The sequence below is a fragment of the Typopeltis vanoorti genome, chromosome 11 (assembly GCF_054136105.1).
Source record: "Typopeltis vanoorti isolate ZY-2024b chromosome 11, IOZ_Tvanoo_1.0, whole genome shotgun sequence".
NCBI classification, from domain to species: Eukaryota; Metazoa; Arthropoda; class Arachnida; order Uropygi; family Thelyphonidae; genus Typopeltis; species Typopeltis vanoorti.
The window spans coordinates 49,580,248-49,600,349 of NC_143559.1; the positions used below are offsets into that span (position 1 = coordinate 49,580,248).

At 36.0% G+C, this 20,102-nt stretch overlaps 1 protein-coding gene across 5 annotated transcripts in view; it reads right to left on the bottom strand.

The window, feature by feature from the left end:
- The window catches only part of LOC150101564 (ciliated left-right organizer metallopeptidase-like), a 332,876-nt gene that overhangs the window by 195,272 nt on the left and 117,502 nt on the right, over positions 1 to 20,102 (bottom strand). For all 5 annotated transcript variants that reach the window (XM_090400565.1, XM_090400567.1, XM_090400566.1 and 2 more), the window contains exon 7: positions 2,972 to 3,050. In XM_090400565.1, the coding sequence (XP_090256691.1) occupies positions 2,972 to 3,050 (79 nt within the window). The remainder of the gene's footprint in view (positions 1 to 2,971; positions 3,051 to 20,102) is intronic.

Genomic DNA, 20,102 nt, shown 5'->3' on the forward strand with positions numbered 1-20,102 from the left:
TGCTACAGGATAACAATCGAAATACTGAAAAAATTTCTACACTCTGTAAAGATGTTAATAGAGAGTTAGCCCGCTACAAATAAGAGTATGGAAAAATTCCATGCAGCCTTCTGTTGAAACTTTTCTAACCTTCGATCCATTAGGATCTGATAATCTGTAATTCTGCATAATAGTACCTCACATAGGCACTTATGTATTAAAAAAATGCTAAATGCATTTTTAAAATAAATTTAATTCTTTTCAAATTATGCATTTTTACTATCACTGTATGAAGTTAATTTATTGCAGAAACACAACAAATTTAACAATATACTTCATGCAAAAAATAAATGAACATTCAACTTACAAATACATTTCAAGGAACACATTATATTTTTAAATAGGTGGTATGCCTCTACTTATTTTCTTGTACATATTTTTTAACTGTAGAAAAACAAGATCAACATGACTTCTACATAACACTAATAGTGAACTCTCACTATAGCAACTGCAACTGTAGCAAACTCACTCACTCATTACAACAAACTGCCAAAATGATGTCGCCAAAAATCTTAGCATCAGTATAACTCACTATAACAATCATTCTAACAAACTGCTCTTTTGATTCTTATGATTTCGTTATAATGAAGGCTTATTGTATATTCTATTAAATCAACTGGTCTATAATATGATCACTACCACTAACCTCTGCCACTATAGCAACATACTTTAATTCTCAATTGTACAGCCTTCACACTTGTTATGCATCATGCCTTCTCAAACTCATTGACCAAATAAGAAGGAAAGGATGACCAAATAAGAATTCAAACTAATATATCTCATGGACTAGAAAAAGTGGAGGAATGATAGAAAAAATTTCAGAGCTCGTTAAAGTGAAGTACCTAAAGAAAGCATAACAAGCAAGTAGTGGCCCTTCCCTTAATGCATAGCATTATACATTTTGTTATAGAGATATTTGATGTTAATTATTCGGATAAGTATCTGTCCTGTCGGCTGCGCCATTTTGTTATAAAGAGATTTTTGATCTCTGTTACCAATTGTTATAAAGAGGGGATTATTTATTATTTATTTATTATCAATCCTCATTTGTTATGAGATTTTCTCTATAATGATTATTTCTAATTTCCAGTGTTTTTATTTATATGCACAAGGGTTCAATTCCAATTGGTGCAATGACTTTTAACTGTTTCTTTCAGAATTCGAAAAATCACTGACTCAAGACTAAATACAAAATATACACATTTAATAAAACAAAAACAATATATACACTTCAAATAAAATTACACAACTAACTATAAAATTAACTGGATCCAAGGCCTTTTAAAATAAACTTACACTTTAGATATCACCCATTCTCTGACTCATTCTATTACTGGTTTGTTTAACATATCTTTTGGGATTTAATCATGTCTACTAGACTAAACACCTTGTTTATATAATAACAAAATGTTCATAGTCAGTTACTTTGTTAAGGCCTTTTTTCCAAAGATATAAGATTCTCTTCTTTTTCCATAGAATCCTTTCTCGTCACCCTTATGTAGCACACATTATTCCTCCTGACTCTGAAGTAAGATATTCTGAATTCACCAAAGTATAGGTACTCTTACCTCATGCAGTTCAATTTTTGTACCAGCAAAAACGTTTCTTCTACTGCTTTATCTAAGTTGGTAAATTCCATCTCCTTTTCCAGTAGATATAACAGATAGATCTGGCGTCCTTAAAACGGATGAAATTTTCAATTAGCATTTCCTCGACCATTCCTATAGAACTTCAATCGCAATATTTTCTTTTATTTTCCAATACTTATTTACAGTCTTAACTCCTCTACTTTAAAGGCTCACAATTCTATGATTCCTTTTTCTGAATCTTCTATTAATATGCCCTCAACTGTGACATAAAAACTTGATTTCCTAAGAGCAAAATTTTGCCGGCCTGAGTTCTTAAACTTCCATTAGCTTGCTCTGGTTTATTCCCCATTACTTCGATACTGAACGCTCTCTTGTTGTTTCCGTTACCTCAATGCTGAACGCTCTCTCTGTCGGTTGTCAATCACCCATCAAACTCTTCGGAGAGCATGCGCACTCCATGAAAGTGGCAAGCAAGAAATTATGTATAATGGCTGACGTGTCGTCTAAGTTAGCATTACGAGAATATCTTTACAAAACATAGCACTTAATAATTTTAAACAACAATAAAATTTCTGAAAGTAACACAACTAGCCAAATCCAGTAAGTACATAAATTTTTTTAAATGCTTCACATTTCATTTTGACAAAATAACATCAATAGCATGCACATCGCAAATGCCGACAATCCTTTTTTTACGAAACCAAAACTAATAATGTATTAACATAAACAATTCATAAAAATATTCAGAATTTTAAATTATGACTATTTTTACAGTGGCCCTTCCATTAATGCATAGCATTATACATGTCCACAAGGAGATGTGCTTTGCATTATGGGAGATACTAAGACAAGTAGTGATGAGAACTTGGTCCACCTTTACCAAGAGCTGCCTCAGTCTTGAAGATACTTCAGGTGCAAACTCTGTTTGCTTACACTTGGATAAAGGATTAAGTTAAATTTATTATAATAAGCAGTAACACACCCATCCAACTGTGACTCTTTTACCATTTGTTCTGTTCTGACAATATTTATAATTCTCACTATGTATTTCTACATTAATAATAATAATAAAAGGCAAGTTTCAAAAAACTCCTATAATATGTAGCTTAGACAACTTGCTGTTTTGCTCAATGTTAAATATAACTCTGTACACTGATGTTGACAATGCCGAAGTGAAAATGAAAAATACTTAATAATTCTTATTTATAGCAATCTGTGCTTTCTTAATACCATTTAAGCTTTGGGATGAAGAAAATGTGAGAACCTCAATCTTTATTAAATTTATAAGTATTTAAGAGAATAAAAAGATGTTTAATAAATGAATAAAAATGTTATACACTTACCATTTAAAGGACAGTTTTTAAATTTTGGCATAAGCTGTTGTGAAAAACCAAGTGCATGCAGCATTTCATGAATCAGCACCTAAAAAAAAAAATATATATATATATATATATATATATATACAGGGTGTTCGGGATAAATTTGACATATTTATAATTAATTATATTTTTCCGTAAGTTACATATATTAACACACACTTCTCTTCATTTAAAAGTTTGGACCCTTCTTCATTCATATACAAGATGTCAGAAAGGATGGATAGCTGGAACCCACCTGAATCATGGAAGAGAATAACTTGTATCATGATGATTCGTGCCCGCCATCAAAATAAGGATATTACGACTGCTGCCCAATGCTCCCTGAATACAGTAAAAACAATCAGGCATGAACTAGAGACTTGCAATGGTGACTACGAGGATGTAGCAAGAAGAAAGATCCCTAGCAGACGATCTGATTGCGTTCGTACAGCAGAATTCCTCGCAAATCTGCAGGAACAGGTGTTGAAGAACCCTGGCATTGGAATTCGGGCTTTGTTCGTGGAGTTGCTAACTGTAGTCAAGCCCTGGATAACAAGGGTAGCCAATGGTAGGCCGTATGTATGGCAGCAGGATTCGGCCCCTTGCCACACCTCTGGGAAAAGTCAAAAATGGTTGTCTGAAAATTTCTACGACTTCACCAGTCCAAATGTTTGGCCTCCAAACTCCCCAGACCTTAACCGCATGGATTATTTTGTATGGGGCGCAGTTGAAAAAGACACCAATCGCACTTCCAGTAATACAAAAGCCCAGTTAATGGATAAAATTAAAACAGTTTTTGCGGCCCTTCCCAGGGAGACTGTAGCATCAGCTTGTTCGAGGTTCCGAAGCAGAATTGAAGCTGTGATCGATGCTAATGGTGGTTATTTTGAGTAAATCTTGTTGATAGTATTGTAATTAACTCTGCCTGTAATGTTTTTTTGTCAATTCATTAAATTTAATAGATACAAAGAAGATTTTCTTTTTCCTTACGAAACTGTCAAATTTATCCCGAACACCCTGTATATATAAATATTAGCAGCCTGCTTAGTCCTTGATTCTTGGAATTATATTAAAGAATTAAGTACACACCACGCATTACGATCTCAAAACTTAAACAAACACAAGCTAATCAGAAAGTTCAACTTACTCAAGTCAATACAAGAAAGGTCTACTCTAAATAATTGTCATAACAGACTTAAAAATTTGGTGATTAACAAATCGTCATACATCCTAAGTCCCGATGAAGAGAAAATTCTCGAAAAAGGTCTAAATTTTGTATTGGCACCAAAATGCATTCCTAAAGAACTACTTTTAACTAAGATGGAGAAAGCAGCTTCACTACTTCCTTCCGCAGATGTGAGTTTACTTCGCATAGAAGCAATTCTTGCAATCAACAATGCAAAACCTCCTTCTGGTAATATATCCCCTGGTGAGAGACTTGCAATTAAAAATCTAAGGATTAACAAGGACATCGTCATCTTAAAAACTGATAAGGGGAATGCAACTGTAGTTCTAGATAAAATAGACTACCGAGAAAAAATCTTAACATTGTTAGAGTCAGATAGTTATTCGGAAATTGAGAGGGATCCAACAAGAGAAATACACAATAGAACCAATAATCTCCGAAAAGACCACAGAAATTCCACGAAATACACGGCTTTCCATCCGTTCTTTACACCCACTCATTCCAAGGCTATATGGTCTCCCTAAGATACATAAAGAAAACTATCCACTAAGACCTATAGTAGACAACATTGACACACCCACCTACAGGTTATCTAAATATCTGGCATCATCGTTAAAAGCTTATGCAGGAAAATCTTCTTCTTATATTAAAAACTCAACAGATTTTGTCTCTAAAATCAAGGACTTAAAACTCAAATCTTCTGACATCATGGTGAGCTTTGACGTGGTAGCACTCTTTACCAACATTCCGACACAAGAAGTTCTCCATATTTTAAAGAACAAGATTTCAAATAAAATGTTCTCTCTACTACCTCCCTGTGTAAACTCTGGCTATTTTGAATTCGAAGGTAAACTTTATAAACAGGTCAAAGGATTTGCTATGGGAAGCCCCATCTCACCTATATTAGCCAACATTTTTTTCGAGGATTTTGAACAAAAGGCAATCTCCTCTTCTGGTTTAAAACCAAGCATTTGGCTTAGATATGTGGACGATATATTCCTCATATGGGAGCATGGTATTGAGAATATTCACAGGTTTCTCAACCACTTAAACAACCTCCATCAGGATATCAAATTGACCATGGAGATTGAAGAAAATAGTTCCCTCTATTTCCTAGATGTTAAACTCACCAAGACGCCTGAATCAATAAAAGTCTCTATATTTAGAAAGCCAACAAACACGGACAGATATTTGCATGCGTCCTCACATCACCATCCAGTGCAAAAGTTGGGTATTATATCAACTCTTGCAAATCGTGCAAGATCTGTACTGTCTGATGAAGAGGAACTAAAAAAATAACTACAACATCTTAAATGGACCTTTAAAAGCAATGGCTACTCTTTAAAAAGTATTAACAAACAATTATCCCACCGTCAACGTAGAGATACAGGACGACTCCAAAGGTTATATCTCCTTGCCATATATCAGCACACTGTCCAAAAAACTGAATAGAATCTTAAAGAAATTTAACATACAAATGTGCTTCTCGACTCTTCCAAAAATAAGATCAAGTTTCAGTAAGTACAAACAATCTCACAACCTTCTACAATTCCCAGGTGTATACAAAGTCACATGTGAGTGCAGAAAACCTTACTATGGCCAAATGGAGAAATCTATCCTCCTATGTCTCGAGGAACACCAGAGAAACATTGCTTACAAGAGAACCAGAACTACTGCCCTATTAGGCCATGTCCTGTTTTCAATAAACACGAACAACGAAAGCCGCCAACATGAAGTAAATTGGACAACAACTTCAAACCTACACATTTGCCACGATGAGGGAGACCGCTGCATTGTCGGGTCAAAAGAAATCACCTTGGACCCTCTTCGTATGAACAATAATCTCGGCTATAATTTGCCTGACTCTTTCAGCTCTACTATCAGGTACTGGTGATCACGTGGTTCCACTCACGCACAAGTGTACAACAATAGAACTTGAACACGGACTATAGCTCAAGTTCATAATAACTGTAATTTACAGTCGAATATTATAGCTTTATAATTGTATAGCTTTAGAGTGTCTCAATGTTTTTTTCAGTGTCTTTTAATATCTTTCTATGTTCTTAACACCTGATGAAGTCAATCCCGATGAACTCGGTTAACATACATATTTTTTTAAAAAGAATTGAATGACTAAAACCGAGATTTAAGTAAAAAGGTTTTAATATTAAAACACGATTAGTTTCGGTTTGTAACAGCCTTCATCAGGTGACATTATAAAAGAAAGAAAAAAGAAAAAACACTGAAGCTTAAATAAACTATGAACAACATAGAGAGTCTCTATACATAATTGACATTAAAACGTTGTGTTTGTATTTAAAGCTGTTCTTTTGTTTGTTGTATTGTTGGGAAAGTGCGTGCTAATAGCATCTCGTGATCACCAATACATGATTACAGCTGAATGACTATCTGGGAGGTTGTAGCTCAAGTTATTATTTAGATGAACAGGACTGAAGATGATTTCCCTAGATTCCACGATTTTTCTCTCTAGTTCATCATTGCAACAGAAGATGTTAGTAGATTTTTCCCACCAGACTGTGTGACTTTGGCTTTCATCATTAGGATTAGCCAAGAAAAGGATATGACTTGATAATGCACTGGCTGGCTGTCTCTTGTAAGTAATGTCCCTCATATGTTCTTCCATAAGCAATTCGACAGATTTGTCTGTCTGCCCAAAATAAGGGATATCACAATCATACAATATTTTATGTACACCAGGGTATTTAAGATGATGATGATGACAAGGTTTTGGGTGGCTTATTAAGAAACGGATTTTTGGAAGTGGAGTGAACAAAGTTCTGATATTGTATTTTCTTAGAACTTTTGCTAATTTATGTGAAACTGTACTTATGTAAGGAATATATATATTGCCTTTGAATCTATTTGTTTCTTCTGAGCGATGTCTAGGAGAATTAAGAAGGAATCTTTCAATGATTCTCTTGGAATGTCCATTAACTTTGAAAGAAATTTTGAAATGGTTTATTTCTGTAAGAAGTTAATTTGGGTCATCCAAAAGAGAACGGGCTCTATGTCCCAAGGTGGAAATTATTCCAAGCTTATGAGGAGTGAAGTGATTGGACTGACTATGCAGATATCTGTTGGTATGTGTGGCTTTCTATATATCGATATTTTGAGTTTACCAGAAGAGCGGGTCAGTTTGACATCAAGAAAAGGCAGGTAGCTTAATACTTTGATGTCGGCTATTGAGATGTTTGATGAAAACCATAAGGGAATCATGTCCATGGCTCCAAATAATGAAGACATCATCTACATAGTGTTTCCAAACTTTAGGTATTAAAATAAAGGAAGATATAGCCTTGTTTTCAAAATCCTCTAAGTAAGTATTTGCGAGTACAGGGGATAAAGGATTACTCATAGCCAGCCCATGATTTTGCTTGTATATAGTATCTTGAAATCTGAAGTAACCAGACTTGATGCAATGTGTAAGCAAGACTAACATTTTTTTGGATAACTTGTCCTTGAGTAATGTTAGGACTTCATCTGTTGGGACATTAGTGAACAAAGAAGTTATGCCCAAGCTAGCCATGATTTCATCTTCATTAACTGTTATATCCTTGATGTGTGAAACAAATTCTGTAGTGTTCTTGATAAAGGATGGCGACTTGCCTGAAAAACTTTCAAGATATTTGGCAAGATATTTTGAAAGGTTACACGTCGGAGAATTGATACCTTCTACAATGGGGCGTAGTGAGTTGTTCTCTTTATGGATTTTAGGAACCCCATATATGCAAGGAATTAACGGATGGAGAGAGCGTAGAGATAAGCGAACGTTTCAAGACAATTCAGTGTTGTTTTTAATAAGTTGTTTGTACGATTTTGAAGTTCACGAGTTGGATCTCTCTTGAGTATTGAGTAGGTATCATTTTGTAGTAATTCAAGCATTTTATTCTGGTAATTTTCAGAGTTGAGGATGGCTGTTGTGCTGCCTTTATCTGAACGAAGGATAATTATATCTCTGTTGTTTTTTAAACTTTTAAAAAACATGTTTGTATATTATAAAAAATGTGTTTGTATATTATAACATAAATTGAAAGCCAAATGGCTATTTTTCTGGTTTGGCTTTCAATTTATGTTATAATATACAAACACACCTTTATGGCATTCTTATAGTAAAGGTATGTAAGTTCTTTTCACTTAAACCTTGTTATCTTCCAGGCCTACCTACTCACTGATGAGACCTCAAAAAAGGTTGAAACCGGTCTGGGTAGTGACCTCTCCTCATAATGTAATTACAGTATTACATCCCCTAGGGGCTGTGTTTTTACATTATGAGAAAATATCAAGGATAGTGAGGGATCTTGCTCCACCTTTGCTTCGAGATGCCTTGGTGTTGTACTACCAAGTGGTCATTTACACTTGGATTCACCGATAGTTTTTCGGTATATATGAAACTCATAGATTCATAGTTCTCGATATTAGAGTTCTGCTTACTGGCAGTTGAACAACAAGGGATTTGTATCCCCTTAATTATAATTATTATATATGTTTAGAAAAAGTATTATATAGATTTATATAATCTATATAATATTTATATTATTATATAGATATTAAGTATAAATCTATATAAAGTATTATATAGATTATAGTCCATCTGGTTAGCCTAGTGGCTATGTGCTTCATATCCATATGCCTGGGGAAGGAGTGTCCTAGGTTCAATTCCCATCGACGATGTGAGAGGAGCCTAAGGATCTTCCTCAGTCATAGCCAAGTTAGCTAGTCTTGGGCATGGATAGCGGGGTTCCCTCCCCAGTTTATATGGGGTTTTTTATCCTGCAAGCAGGCAAACCGGTCCCTTGAACACACACGGATTACAGTCATGAATATTGCCCTTAGGAGATGCAGCAGAGGAGTCTCCTCATTTGAAGGGGACTCAACCCATCCTAGGACAGATGAGAAGGATAGGATAGGAGGATAGATTATATAAAAAGATTATATAGATTATAATCTATATAATCTAATTTAATTTACTCTAAAAACACAAAGCAAAACAAAGTTCAATTAACTGACGTGTTTGTGCAATTTTAAATTATAATAAATTAATTAATAATTAACATAACGGGCACTCATGCCTATTGTGGCCACATAACCTGGCTTCTGAGAAATCTACTTAATGCTCATTTAGGGAAGTTAATCCTATCTGCATAGTTGGCTATGCTTGTAAACTACATGTATTCTTATGGCAGTTTTTGCAAGATGAAAAACCCGAATTTCTTGGAGGAAAAAACCTGCCACTTCCATATGAGACTGGCTAATTCATCTTTACTTAAAAAGCCCTGATAAAGGTACTCTGCATCCTAGAAGAGATTTGAACACCAGTCTTTTCAACAGATGGGTATCATTTATAGCAACTGAGCTAAGGAGGCTTGTTTGTTATTTTAATAATAATAAATGTTAATAAAATGCTAAAACAAAAAGAAGTTATTTAAATTACAATTTATTATTCTATATGTATTTTAATATACAAATATTTACAAAATTCATTAACTGCATTTCCTAAAAAAGTCTCTGAAAGCCAGAGAATTTGCAGTGAAAAAACATTTTTCCATATTATCAATTATAAAAAATAAAGAATACGATTATTATTATTACACAACACCTCCAGGGAGATTCTAAGACTCATCGAGAGTGGGCACCTACTCTACATCTCTCGGTCCCCATCTACACCAGCACCATCTACTGCCCTACCATCACCACTAGTATTTTCAAAGACAATCACAAACATCCATGCCCATGATGGGATTCGAACCCACAGCCTTTGGCTGGAGAGCAGCTATGCTTACCACTTGGCCAACTAGGCCAGCCATTATTTTTTATCAAAATAATGATCATAAATGCAAAGTTCTTCCAGAACTTTGCATTTATAATCCAAAATTGATTATAAATCAATTATAATTATTAATTATAATCAATTCTCATCCCAACAAACTCTTAGGTACCATAGGAATGGTTCTCCCCTGATCTCCCACTATTTTCTGTAGAACCTCTCCAGCATTGATCCTATAACAACCCCTTACTAACTTGTAGTTCTCTATCATATCTCCCCTCTTCCTCTTGTCCACCAGACTCTGCAAGTTGCACCTTCTCAATCTTTCCACATACTCAACATTCCAGAGGTTAGAAACTACCTTAGTCAGTCACCTCTGGACCCTTTCCAACATCTCTTCATCCTTCTGAAAACCAGGTGACCAAATCTGGGCACAATAGTCCATGAGTGGCCTAATCAAAGCCTTATAGAATGGAACAAGACTCTTCCTACTACTATAAGCCAGTTTCCTCTGCATCATTCCCAGAAGCCCTTGTGTTATTATTATTATGTGACACCTCAAGGGAGTCCAACAACTTATCGAGGGAGAGCATGCCAACAGCATCAAACGATTGTCTCCCTTACAACTACTAACCGCGCTCAAACTTGCTTCACAATTTTGGCTATGTGCCCCTAAATTTCAGATCCTTATCCACTATCACCTCTAGATCTCTTATTTCCTCCACCTCCAATAATATATCCTCACTAAGCATAAATTCTGCATCCCATCTTTGTTTTCCAAATTTTAAAACCTTACATTTTGCAACATTGAACACACATTCCCATTCCTGTGTCCAATCACTCAATTTATTAAGTCTTCTTGTAAGGCCACAACAACTTCTCTACTCTTCATGGTTCGTCCCAATTTTGTCATCTGCAAACAACTGAATATCTCCATCCAAATCTTCACCAATATCATTAATATACAAGTTAAACAACAATGGCCCTAAAACAGATTCCTGAGGCACACCATTATCAGATAGCCAGTCTCCAATCCAATGCACCAATCAAATAGACCAATCCAACCCCCATCCGCTCTAATTTGACTATCAACTTATCATGCAGTAATCTATCAAAAGCCTTTGTGAAATCCAAGTATATTACTGTACATCCTTCTCTTCTGCCCAAGGAAGCAGTCACCTTATTGTAATAAGTAAGTAGATTATTCAAGCATGAACTCTCTTTAGCAAATCCATGCTGCCCATCAAAGATAATACCACTGTTGTCAACTCAATTCTGGATTCAAGTTCTCACAAGCTTCTCCAACAACTTAACTACAACACCTAACACACAGATAGGCCTACAGTTTGATGCTGGAGTTCTATCACCTCCTTTCTGAAGTGTCACAATCTTGCCTTCCTTAGGAACTTGACCCAGTGCAAGACTTGTATTAAAAAAATATGTCAAGGCCGGTGTCAACTCCCTGGCACATTCCTTCAGAATACGTGGTGATATATTATCAAGTCCCACAGCCTTATTTACATCTAGTTTGCACAACTCCCCATACAACTCTTGCTCACTTAGAGTCAGTCTCTCTACCCCATCATCAACTGCTCTCAATCTCTCCATGAAGTCACATTCACAAGATAGAAAGACCTTTATGAACTGCTCATTAAGTATTTCCACCACACCTTCCACAACAACTGACTTTATACCATTTTCTCCAATCAATGTCATCCTTCCATAATCATTCCTTCTTTTGTTGACTACATATCGAAAGAACTCCTTAGGATTCCTTTTAGCTTCATTTGCTAACTGCTGTTCATATCTCTCGTTAGCTACCCTCACCAAGTCACCCACCTTGCCTGGTCTTTGTAGTCCTCATGGAATTGGTTATTTCCACTTCTCTTACGCTGCCTCCATAATGCCTTTGTTCTCTGTATGCTTAATCTCTTTATTCATCCATTTCACACCTACCTTATTTAACCTTCTCACCCTTGGAATACATTTAGACATTGCATCTACTAGATAATTTTTGAAAATCCCCCAAGCTGCATTGATCCGTTTTCCAGCTAACTCCTCATTCCATGCTATACCTGCAAGCTGTTTCCTGAGCTCTTCATAATCACCCCCCCGCCCCCTTGTAGTTCCACATATACCCTTTTCTTACAGAAGTCCTCACACTGCTGACAACCACCCAGGTAATCACCTCATGGTCACTCTCACTAATTGGTGAGATAATCTAACACCTCATTCATAATTACATCCTTTGATGAGATGACCAAATCCAAGACTCTCAAACCTCGTGTACTCTCTGTTACATACTGTCTGAGGTAGTTATCCCTCAAAAACTCAAGAAACTCATTTTCTTTACTTCCAGTTGCTATCTCATCATTCCATTCTATATTGCCATAATTAAAATCACCCATAATGATCACTATTTTCTTATTTGCTTGGCTAATTATACATTTCATAGTCACTACCATACACATTTCCTAGTCTATAACAACATCCAACCAAGTATTTCATTCCATTCCATTCACCTCTATCTCACACCATACTGCCTCAAAACACTGGCACTATTTACCTCTTGCATCTCTACTTTGTATGGACATAACTCTTTCTCTATCATCAATAGCACTCTCCCCTCCCTTTTTACCCTTTCTATCCTCACAAAACATATCATACCCTTCCATTTCTATTCCTATTAGAATGTCGTCCTCATCTAACTGTTATGCATTGACATTTATTTAATTTATAATTTATACTGTGTGTTCTCCTGCTTATATCTTTTTTATCATTTATCTTATTTTATCCTTTTCACAATTATATCTATCCACACAATTTGGCCGATACTTAGAATGATTATGTATATTAACCAAATTGACAAGGGATTGACTTCTGAATAGAGTCTGATCCTCAGCAATAACGGTCTGGAGTTACCTCATAATTGGGTTCTGGCAATATTTATTTGTTCAAGCTGCACCAGCCAGATCCCTAGGTTAGAAATTCCCTTTAACCAAGAAGTAACCCTCAGAAAATAAACAAAGTAAATCAATCTATTAATTACTCCTTATATCAATTTTATCTATCTCTCTTAAAACACTTTTAGATTGCAGTCGTGGTCTCTGTCATATATTTCTCTCCCACTCAGATTCAAATATTAGCAAGCGGTGCATTGCATTCAAATCAAAGCAAAAAACAGGTTAATATAATCAAGATACATTTATTAGATTCGAAAGATTACACATTACAATAAAAACACTCAATAGGAATAGAGTTATCCCAAGTTATAAGGTTAGACATATCAACTATAATTCACATATCACATCTAAGAATAGGCTCATTTCATTACACAAAATCCCAGCTAGCATCCCTTAAACATCTTTACTATCTTACACATATTCTTAAAACATTCACATCGATAATTCTATACATCATTTCTTATGGCTAATTAACTACTACTACTCATTCAGACAAATATTAAAGAAACAGCTATTTGGTTCTAAACACTGGTATCTAAGATCTCACTACAGTCCTTCACACAAGTTTAGAGTTATATAACCTAACATCTAGTTTCTTCCATGACACATTATTCTGTTCTTTGTTAACAAAGGAATTATAAAGGGTTTTACATTACCACGTTCCTGTAACTTATTCCATCTATCCTTTCTTTATAATTTCCCTCCGAATGTTCGATCTTGTCCTTGGTGATTATAACTCACGGCTAGGTTTGGCCTTCTTTGGTCTGTCCTTTCATTGCTTTTTCGACTGGAAACAGCATGGATTGAATCAATCCATGTGGACGTATGTGGCGGCCAGTTTCTTCAGGCTTACTCGGAAAAGTACCTAATATTTCTTCGTCTATTCCTTCCACCCGACATTGCGAAACGACAGTAGAGAATAGCTGCCTGCTATCAACTAGACCTTGAACTGGAACTCTTCCCAACTCCACCGGAACTTCTCCAGCAACTCCAGATGAAAAATCTTCAAAAAAAAAAGCCCTGAAGTGGGGTGGGGACAAACCGTTTTATACCTCTTATCTCTAGCGCCCTCTTTCACTCAAAACTTTCTGCCCGACTCCTGTGGAATCTTCGTTCGATTGCCACGTCTTCCCGGAAAAAAAACACTGTGCGCGTGCCGTTCACATGTAAGCAAATTACCATGGACTACAATTTATCCGAGGTTGTCGTTAATGGACTTTGATCCTTTGTTATTATGCTCTAACATATGTCTTTATAGAGAAACTTCTTACATTATAATCTTTTTACAGAAAAATTACATGTTTCACCTTTAATTAATATTACAGTTTGTATTAGTACAATTCTTTAAACAGAATTGGTATCTTCACTTATTTACAAGCATTCCCCCTTTTAGTTTTTTCTTTTTCTTGTTAAATTCTGAATGAGATATTTCTTAGAAAAAATATTTTCATTCAAAATTCAACATAACCATGTCTCACTTATTCCAACAATTTTGGGTTAACAGACTCAACATCTGCCTTGTTTCTTACACTTCTAGCATTTATATACAAACACAACAGCTCTTTCTCATTCCTGGATCTACAGCTAGTTCCACTGATACCACTCATTCGATGTGATCTCTCCATGCTCGATTGGGGCCAATTCCCTTTCTGCATATTCATTTTAGAACCCTCTTCAATTCCAACTGTTTCCTCTTGATCCCAGGTCATCCCATTCCTTTCCTGTCTACACATCCTCTCACATCTTCTCGGAGCATCCAACTTTCTCATTGTGTACCCCTGTTCACCCAGAGCCGTTTCCCTGTTCCTATTGCACAATCATTCTCTCATTTTTCATACTCATGCTACTCACTTCCTCGTTCATAACTACCTCTTCAATCTCTCCTGCTCTTCCTCATCACTTCCCACTTGATCTGATTCTCTGTACTCACTTCTCTACCTTCTAGCAGCAGTCTCACCAAGAAAATCACATCATAACAACTCAGATGCAGTCCATCACTCCCCTACAGTTCACTTCTTCCTTCAAACTCATTCCATACATATTAACAAACTGTACTCCCCTCTCCTCACACGTTTCAGCCAACATATCATTCATAATTCTTGCTCTTCACCACAGTCATACCTAGGCAACACGCTTACTACACTTCCTGTCACGCTATTCTCTTTTATCCATCTAAGCAACCTTCTGATATCCATTCTGACGTGCTCTTTGTCCTCTGTCAAGTCATTCGTACCTATTAAAACCATCAATTCCTTTGCTCGCTCACTCCTCATAGCCAATGCCTCAATCACTCTATTAACATCAAGTTTGCTCATTTCCCAATATACTGCTTGCTCACTCACAATCAGTTTCTCCTCCTCATCATTCGCTGCTCTATGTGATGTCACATTCACAAAGATGAAAGACCTTTATGAACTGCTCATGAAATATCTCAACTATATCCTCTGCAGCAGTTGTTTAAGAACAACTGGAGATTGGAGAAAATGGTATAAGTACTATTTTCTCCAATCAATGTCATCTTTCGATAATCTTTTTTTTTATTCTGGCTACATATTGAAATAACTCCCTAGGATTTTTTTTTTTTTTGGCTTCATTAGCTAACTACTGCTCATACTTCACTTTTGCTACCCTTACCAATCAAGTGACTCTCCTTGCATGTTCTTTGTAATCCTCATGGAATTGATTATTACCATTCTTCTTATGTTGCCTCCATAATGCCTTTGTCTTCTGTAGTGCATGCTTAATTCCATTCATTCATTTACACCTACCTTATCTTATTTAACCTTCTTACCCATAGATTTAGACATTGCTTCTACTAGATAATTCTTGAGTATCACCAAAGCAGCATTGATCTTCTTTCCAGCCAACGCTCATTCCATGCTGCACCTACAAGCTCTCTTCTGAGCTTCTCATAATCACCAGCCTTGTAGTTCCACATATACCCTTTCCTCACAGAGGTGCTCATACTGTTGGCAACCACCCAGGTAATCACTTCGTGATCACTCTCATCAACTGGAGGATGATTTGATACCTCATTAATAATAATATCCTCTGATGAGATGATCAAATCCAAACCCCTCAATCCTCATGTGTCCTCTATTACGTACTACCTGAGATAGTTGTCTCTCAAAAACTCGTGAAACTCATTTTCTTTACTTCCAGTTGCTATCTCATCATCCCAGTATATTATATAAATTAAGTGGATATTAAATCTAACATAATTTCAGAGCCAAATACAGAAACTATAAAAATTTCGTATTTGAAAGTTGACCAGAAAGCTTGCAGGAATACATTCGCAGCCATATTATGAGTTGTCCTAGCTGAACCTAATAGTAAGCACACATGCCAAAGAGCCTGTACATTCGCCTACTACTGGTCCATTTTGATAAGGTTTCACTGGTCTGAGAGCTGTTTCAAGCTCATTGGTTTTCGTCAGAGACCAGGCAGAAACCTAATTCTTTCTTGTAACTCTTTCTCTGATGAAAACCAATGAGTTTGAAACAGCTGTAAGACCAGTGAAATCTTATCAAAATGGACTAATAGTAGGCAAATATATGAGTGCTTTGCCATGCATGTTTGCTATTAGGTTCAGCTAGGGCAACTTGTAGTATGGCGGTAAATGTATTCCCGCAATCTCTCTGGTCAACTTTCAAATACGAAAGTTTTATAGTTTCTGTATTCGGCTGTGAAATTATGTTGGATTTAATATCCACTTAATTTATATAATTTCCCATCGCCGAATTGAAGCCTTTTGGCTCTTTATTTCAGTAAATCCCAGTATACATTCATATAATTAAAACTGCCCATAATGATCATCCTTTTCTAATTTGCTTGGCTAATTTGATTATACATTAAATGGTCACTACCATCTGCATTACCAGGTCTATAATAATAATAACATCTGACTAAGTATTTAATTCTATTCACCTCTATCTCACACCATACTGCCTCAAAACCACTTATACCAATTGGTATCAGTGGTTTTGGATATCCAATTTCCCTCTTGTATCTTTACATTGTATGGATGTAACTCTTTATCTATCATCAATAGCACTCCTCTCCCTTTTTACCCTTCTATCTTCACAAAATACATCATACCCTTCCAACTCTATTCCTGTCAGGATGTCATCCTCATCCAACTATGTCTTATTCCAACAATTTTTGGATGAACAGAGTCAAGAAGGAGAAAAAGAAATGGCTTGAGTTAAGTATGGAGAAGTCACATCTAATAATTGTTATCAGTGAAACTTGTTATAGATCCAGGAATGAGCTGTTATGTTTGTATATAAATGCTAGAAGTTAAGAAACAAGGCAAATGAAATCACTTAACTTCTAGCATTTGTATAAACATACCAGCTCATTCCTGGATCTATAACAAGTTTCACAGAAAGCAATTATTAGATGTAACTTCTCCATACTTAACTCGAGCCATTTCCTTTTCTCCTTATTCATCTTAGAACTTTCTTCAAAGCCAACTGTTTTCCCTTGATCCCATCCCTTTTTGTCTACGCATGCATTCACATCTTCTCGAAGCATCAACCTTTCTTAAGCTGTTTCCCCTGTCCACTTTGAGCCTCCCTGTCTCCATGTTTGTCCTGCACACTTGTTTTGTTATTCTCTATGTTATTCTCTATATGTTATTCTCCATCTGTTTCCCCTGTCCACTTTGAGCCTCCCTGTCTCCATGTTTGTCCTGCACACTTGTTTTGTTATTCTCTATACTCATGCTACCCACTTTTTCATTCCTAACCACCGCTTTAATTTCTCCTTCCTTACTCTTCACATCACTTTTTTAATTGATCAGATTCATTTTCTGCACTCATTTCTCTACCTTCCAGCAGCAGCAGTCTCTCCAAATGACTCACACCAAAACCATTCGAATGCAGTCCATCACTCTCATACAGTTCAATTCGTCCTTCAAACTCATTCCACACATTAACAAACTTCACTCCTTTCTCCTCATACATTTCTTCTAACTTATCATTCACAATCTTCGCTCTCTGCCTCAATTCATCACTGTTATAACTGGGCAACACACTGTTGCCCAATCCAATCTTATGTATTCCTTGTCCCTAGTCAAGTCATTTGTCTCCCTATTACCACTACCAACTTTTGCTCACTTATTCTTCATATCCAACACCTCAAGAACTCTATTCGTTTTAACCTCCAGGAAAACAGTGTGCATCTTCTTATTATTAGAGGTTTACCATACCTCTAATAATCGAATCCCCATGCAATACTACTTGCAGGTCTTTCATTACTTCTTTCATACCAACATCATTTGTTTTCAACTTCTTCACTCTTCCATACATATCTTGAATTCTCTTCATATCAATTGATATCTTATAACACCCCCTCAAAAGTTTATAGATCTCTATCATATCAACCCTATTTCCTCTCTACCTGTGTCTACATTCTATCAATCGATCCATGTAATCTACATTTCATAATCCCAATATCACCTTTGTAATTCTTCTTTGCAGACCTTCCACAGCTTCTTTTTTTTCACAGTCTCCTGAATTTCCTTTGGAGCTCAGGAGACCACATCTGCACACAACAGTCCAGGTGCAGTTGTATCAAGGCTACATAAAGAGGAAAAATTATTTCTATATCCTTATGCGTAAATGTTTTTCAGCATCACAATTACCCTCTGAGTCGTATTTGCAATTTTTGTTATGTGACTTTTAAACTTCAATCCACCATACCTCCAAGATCTCTAGCTTTGTAAGTTACTCCAAAGCATAATAATACCAATATAACATGCTGTTGGATATCACATCATGCCAAAGTGCATAACTTTACACTTACGAGGGTGGTCTGAAAAGTTTTTGGCCTCGACCATAGATGGCAACACCATGGCAAGAGATTTTTTTTCCAAGTTGGTACATCTGTCATAAGCATCCATGTGAAATTGTAAGTCATTCTATCAAGCAGTTTGTTTTATACAGCTGTCTGAAGCAAAAGTGTTGTCTGCATCCCTTGAAATGGATAAAATTGAGTATCATGCGATTATAAAATTCTTTGTAAAAGAAGGTTTAACGCCAAAAGAAATTCATTCAAAGTTCATAAAAGTTTATGGATACTCTTCTCCTTCATTTTTGACAATTAAGAAATGGGCTGCTGAGTTTAAACATGGCCGTACCAACCTTGAAGATGATCCACATGAAGGACATCCAAATAGTGTAACAACACCAGAAATCATTGATCAAGTACATGATATGGTACCGGATACCCGGTGAGTCAAAGTGTGGGAAATTCCTGAGACTATAGGCATTTCAAAAGAACGTGTAGGATATATTTTGCATGAAGAATTACATATGAAAAAGCTTGGTGCAAGATGGGTGCCACGCAAGCTCACAGTAGATCAAAAATGCACTCGCATGAAAATCTCTGAACAATGTTTCAACAAGAATAAAACTGATTTGTGTGTTGATTTATTACTATGGATGAGACCTGGATTTACCATTACACACCAGAATCCAAACAGCAATCAAAACAGTGGACAGAATCTGGTTGTTCAGTGCCAAAGAAGATAAAGTCAGTTCCATCAGTGTTTTGGGATGCTAAAGGCATTTTGTTTGTTAATTATCTTGAAAAGGGTAAAACAATAACTGGGGAATATTATTCCGATCTTTTAATCAGACTAGATGAAAAAAGTCATGAGAAAAGACCTAGTTTGCAGAAGAAAAAAATCATCTTTCATCAGGACAATGAACCCGCCCACAAAAGTGTTTTGGCAATGGGAAAATTAAGGGATCTGCACTATGAATTGTTGGAACATCTATCCTATTCCCCAGATTTGGCTCCCTCTGACTTCTATCTCTTCCCAAAACTAAAACTCTTCCTCACTGGTCAGCGTTTTTCTTCGAATCAAGAGGTGATTGCAGCTGTAGAAGGATATTTTGCAGATCTTACTGAGAACCACTACAGGGACGGAATAATGGTGCTGGGGCATCGCTGGAATAAATGTATTAGTCTTAAGGGAGATTATGTTGAAAAATAAAAATAATTTTGAAATTATAAATTCATTTTTTCATTGTTAGGCCAAGAACTTTTCAGACCACCCTCGTACTAACATTGAATTGATAGCCATTATCATTTGCTCACACTTACAGCCTATATTCATATCACCCTGTAAATGATGTATATCAGGAGCATCCCTGATTGCACTACTGCCTATCT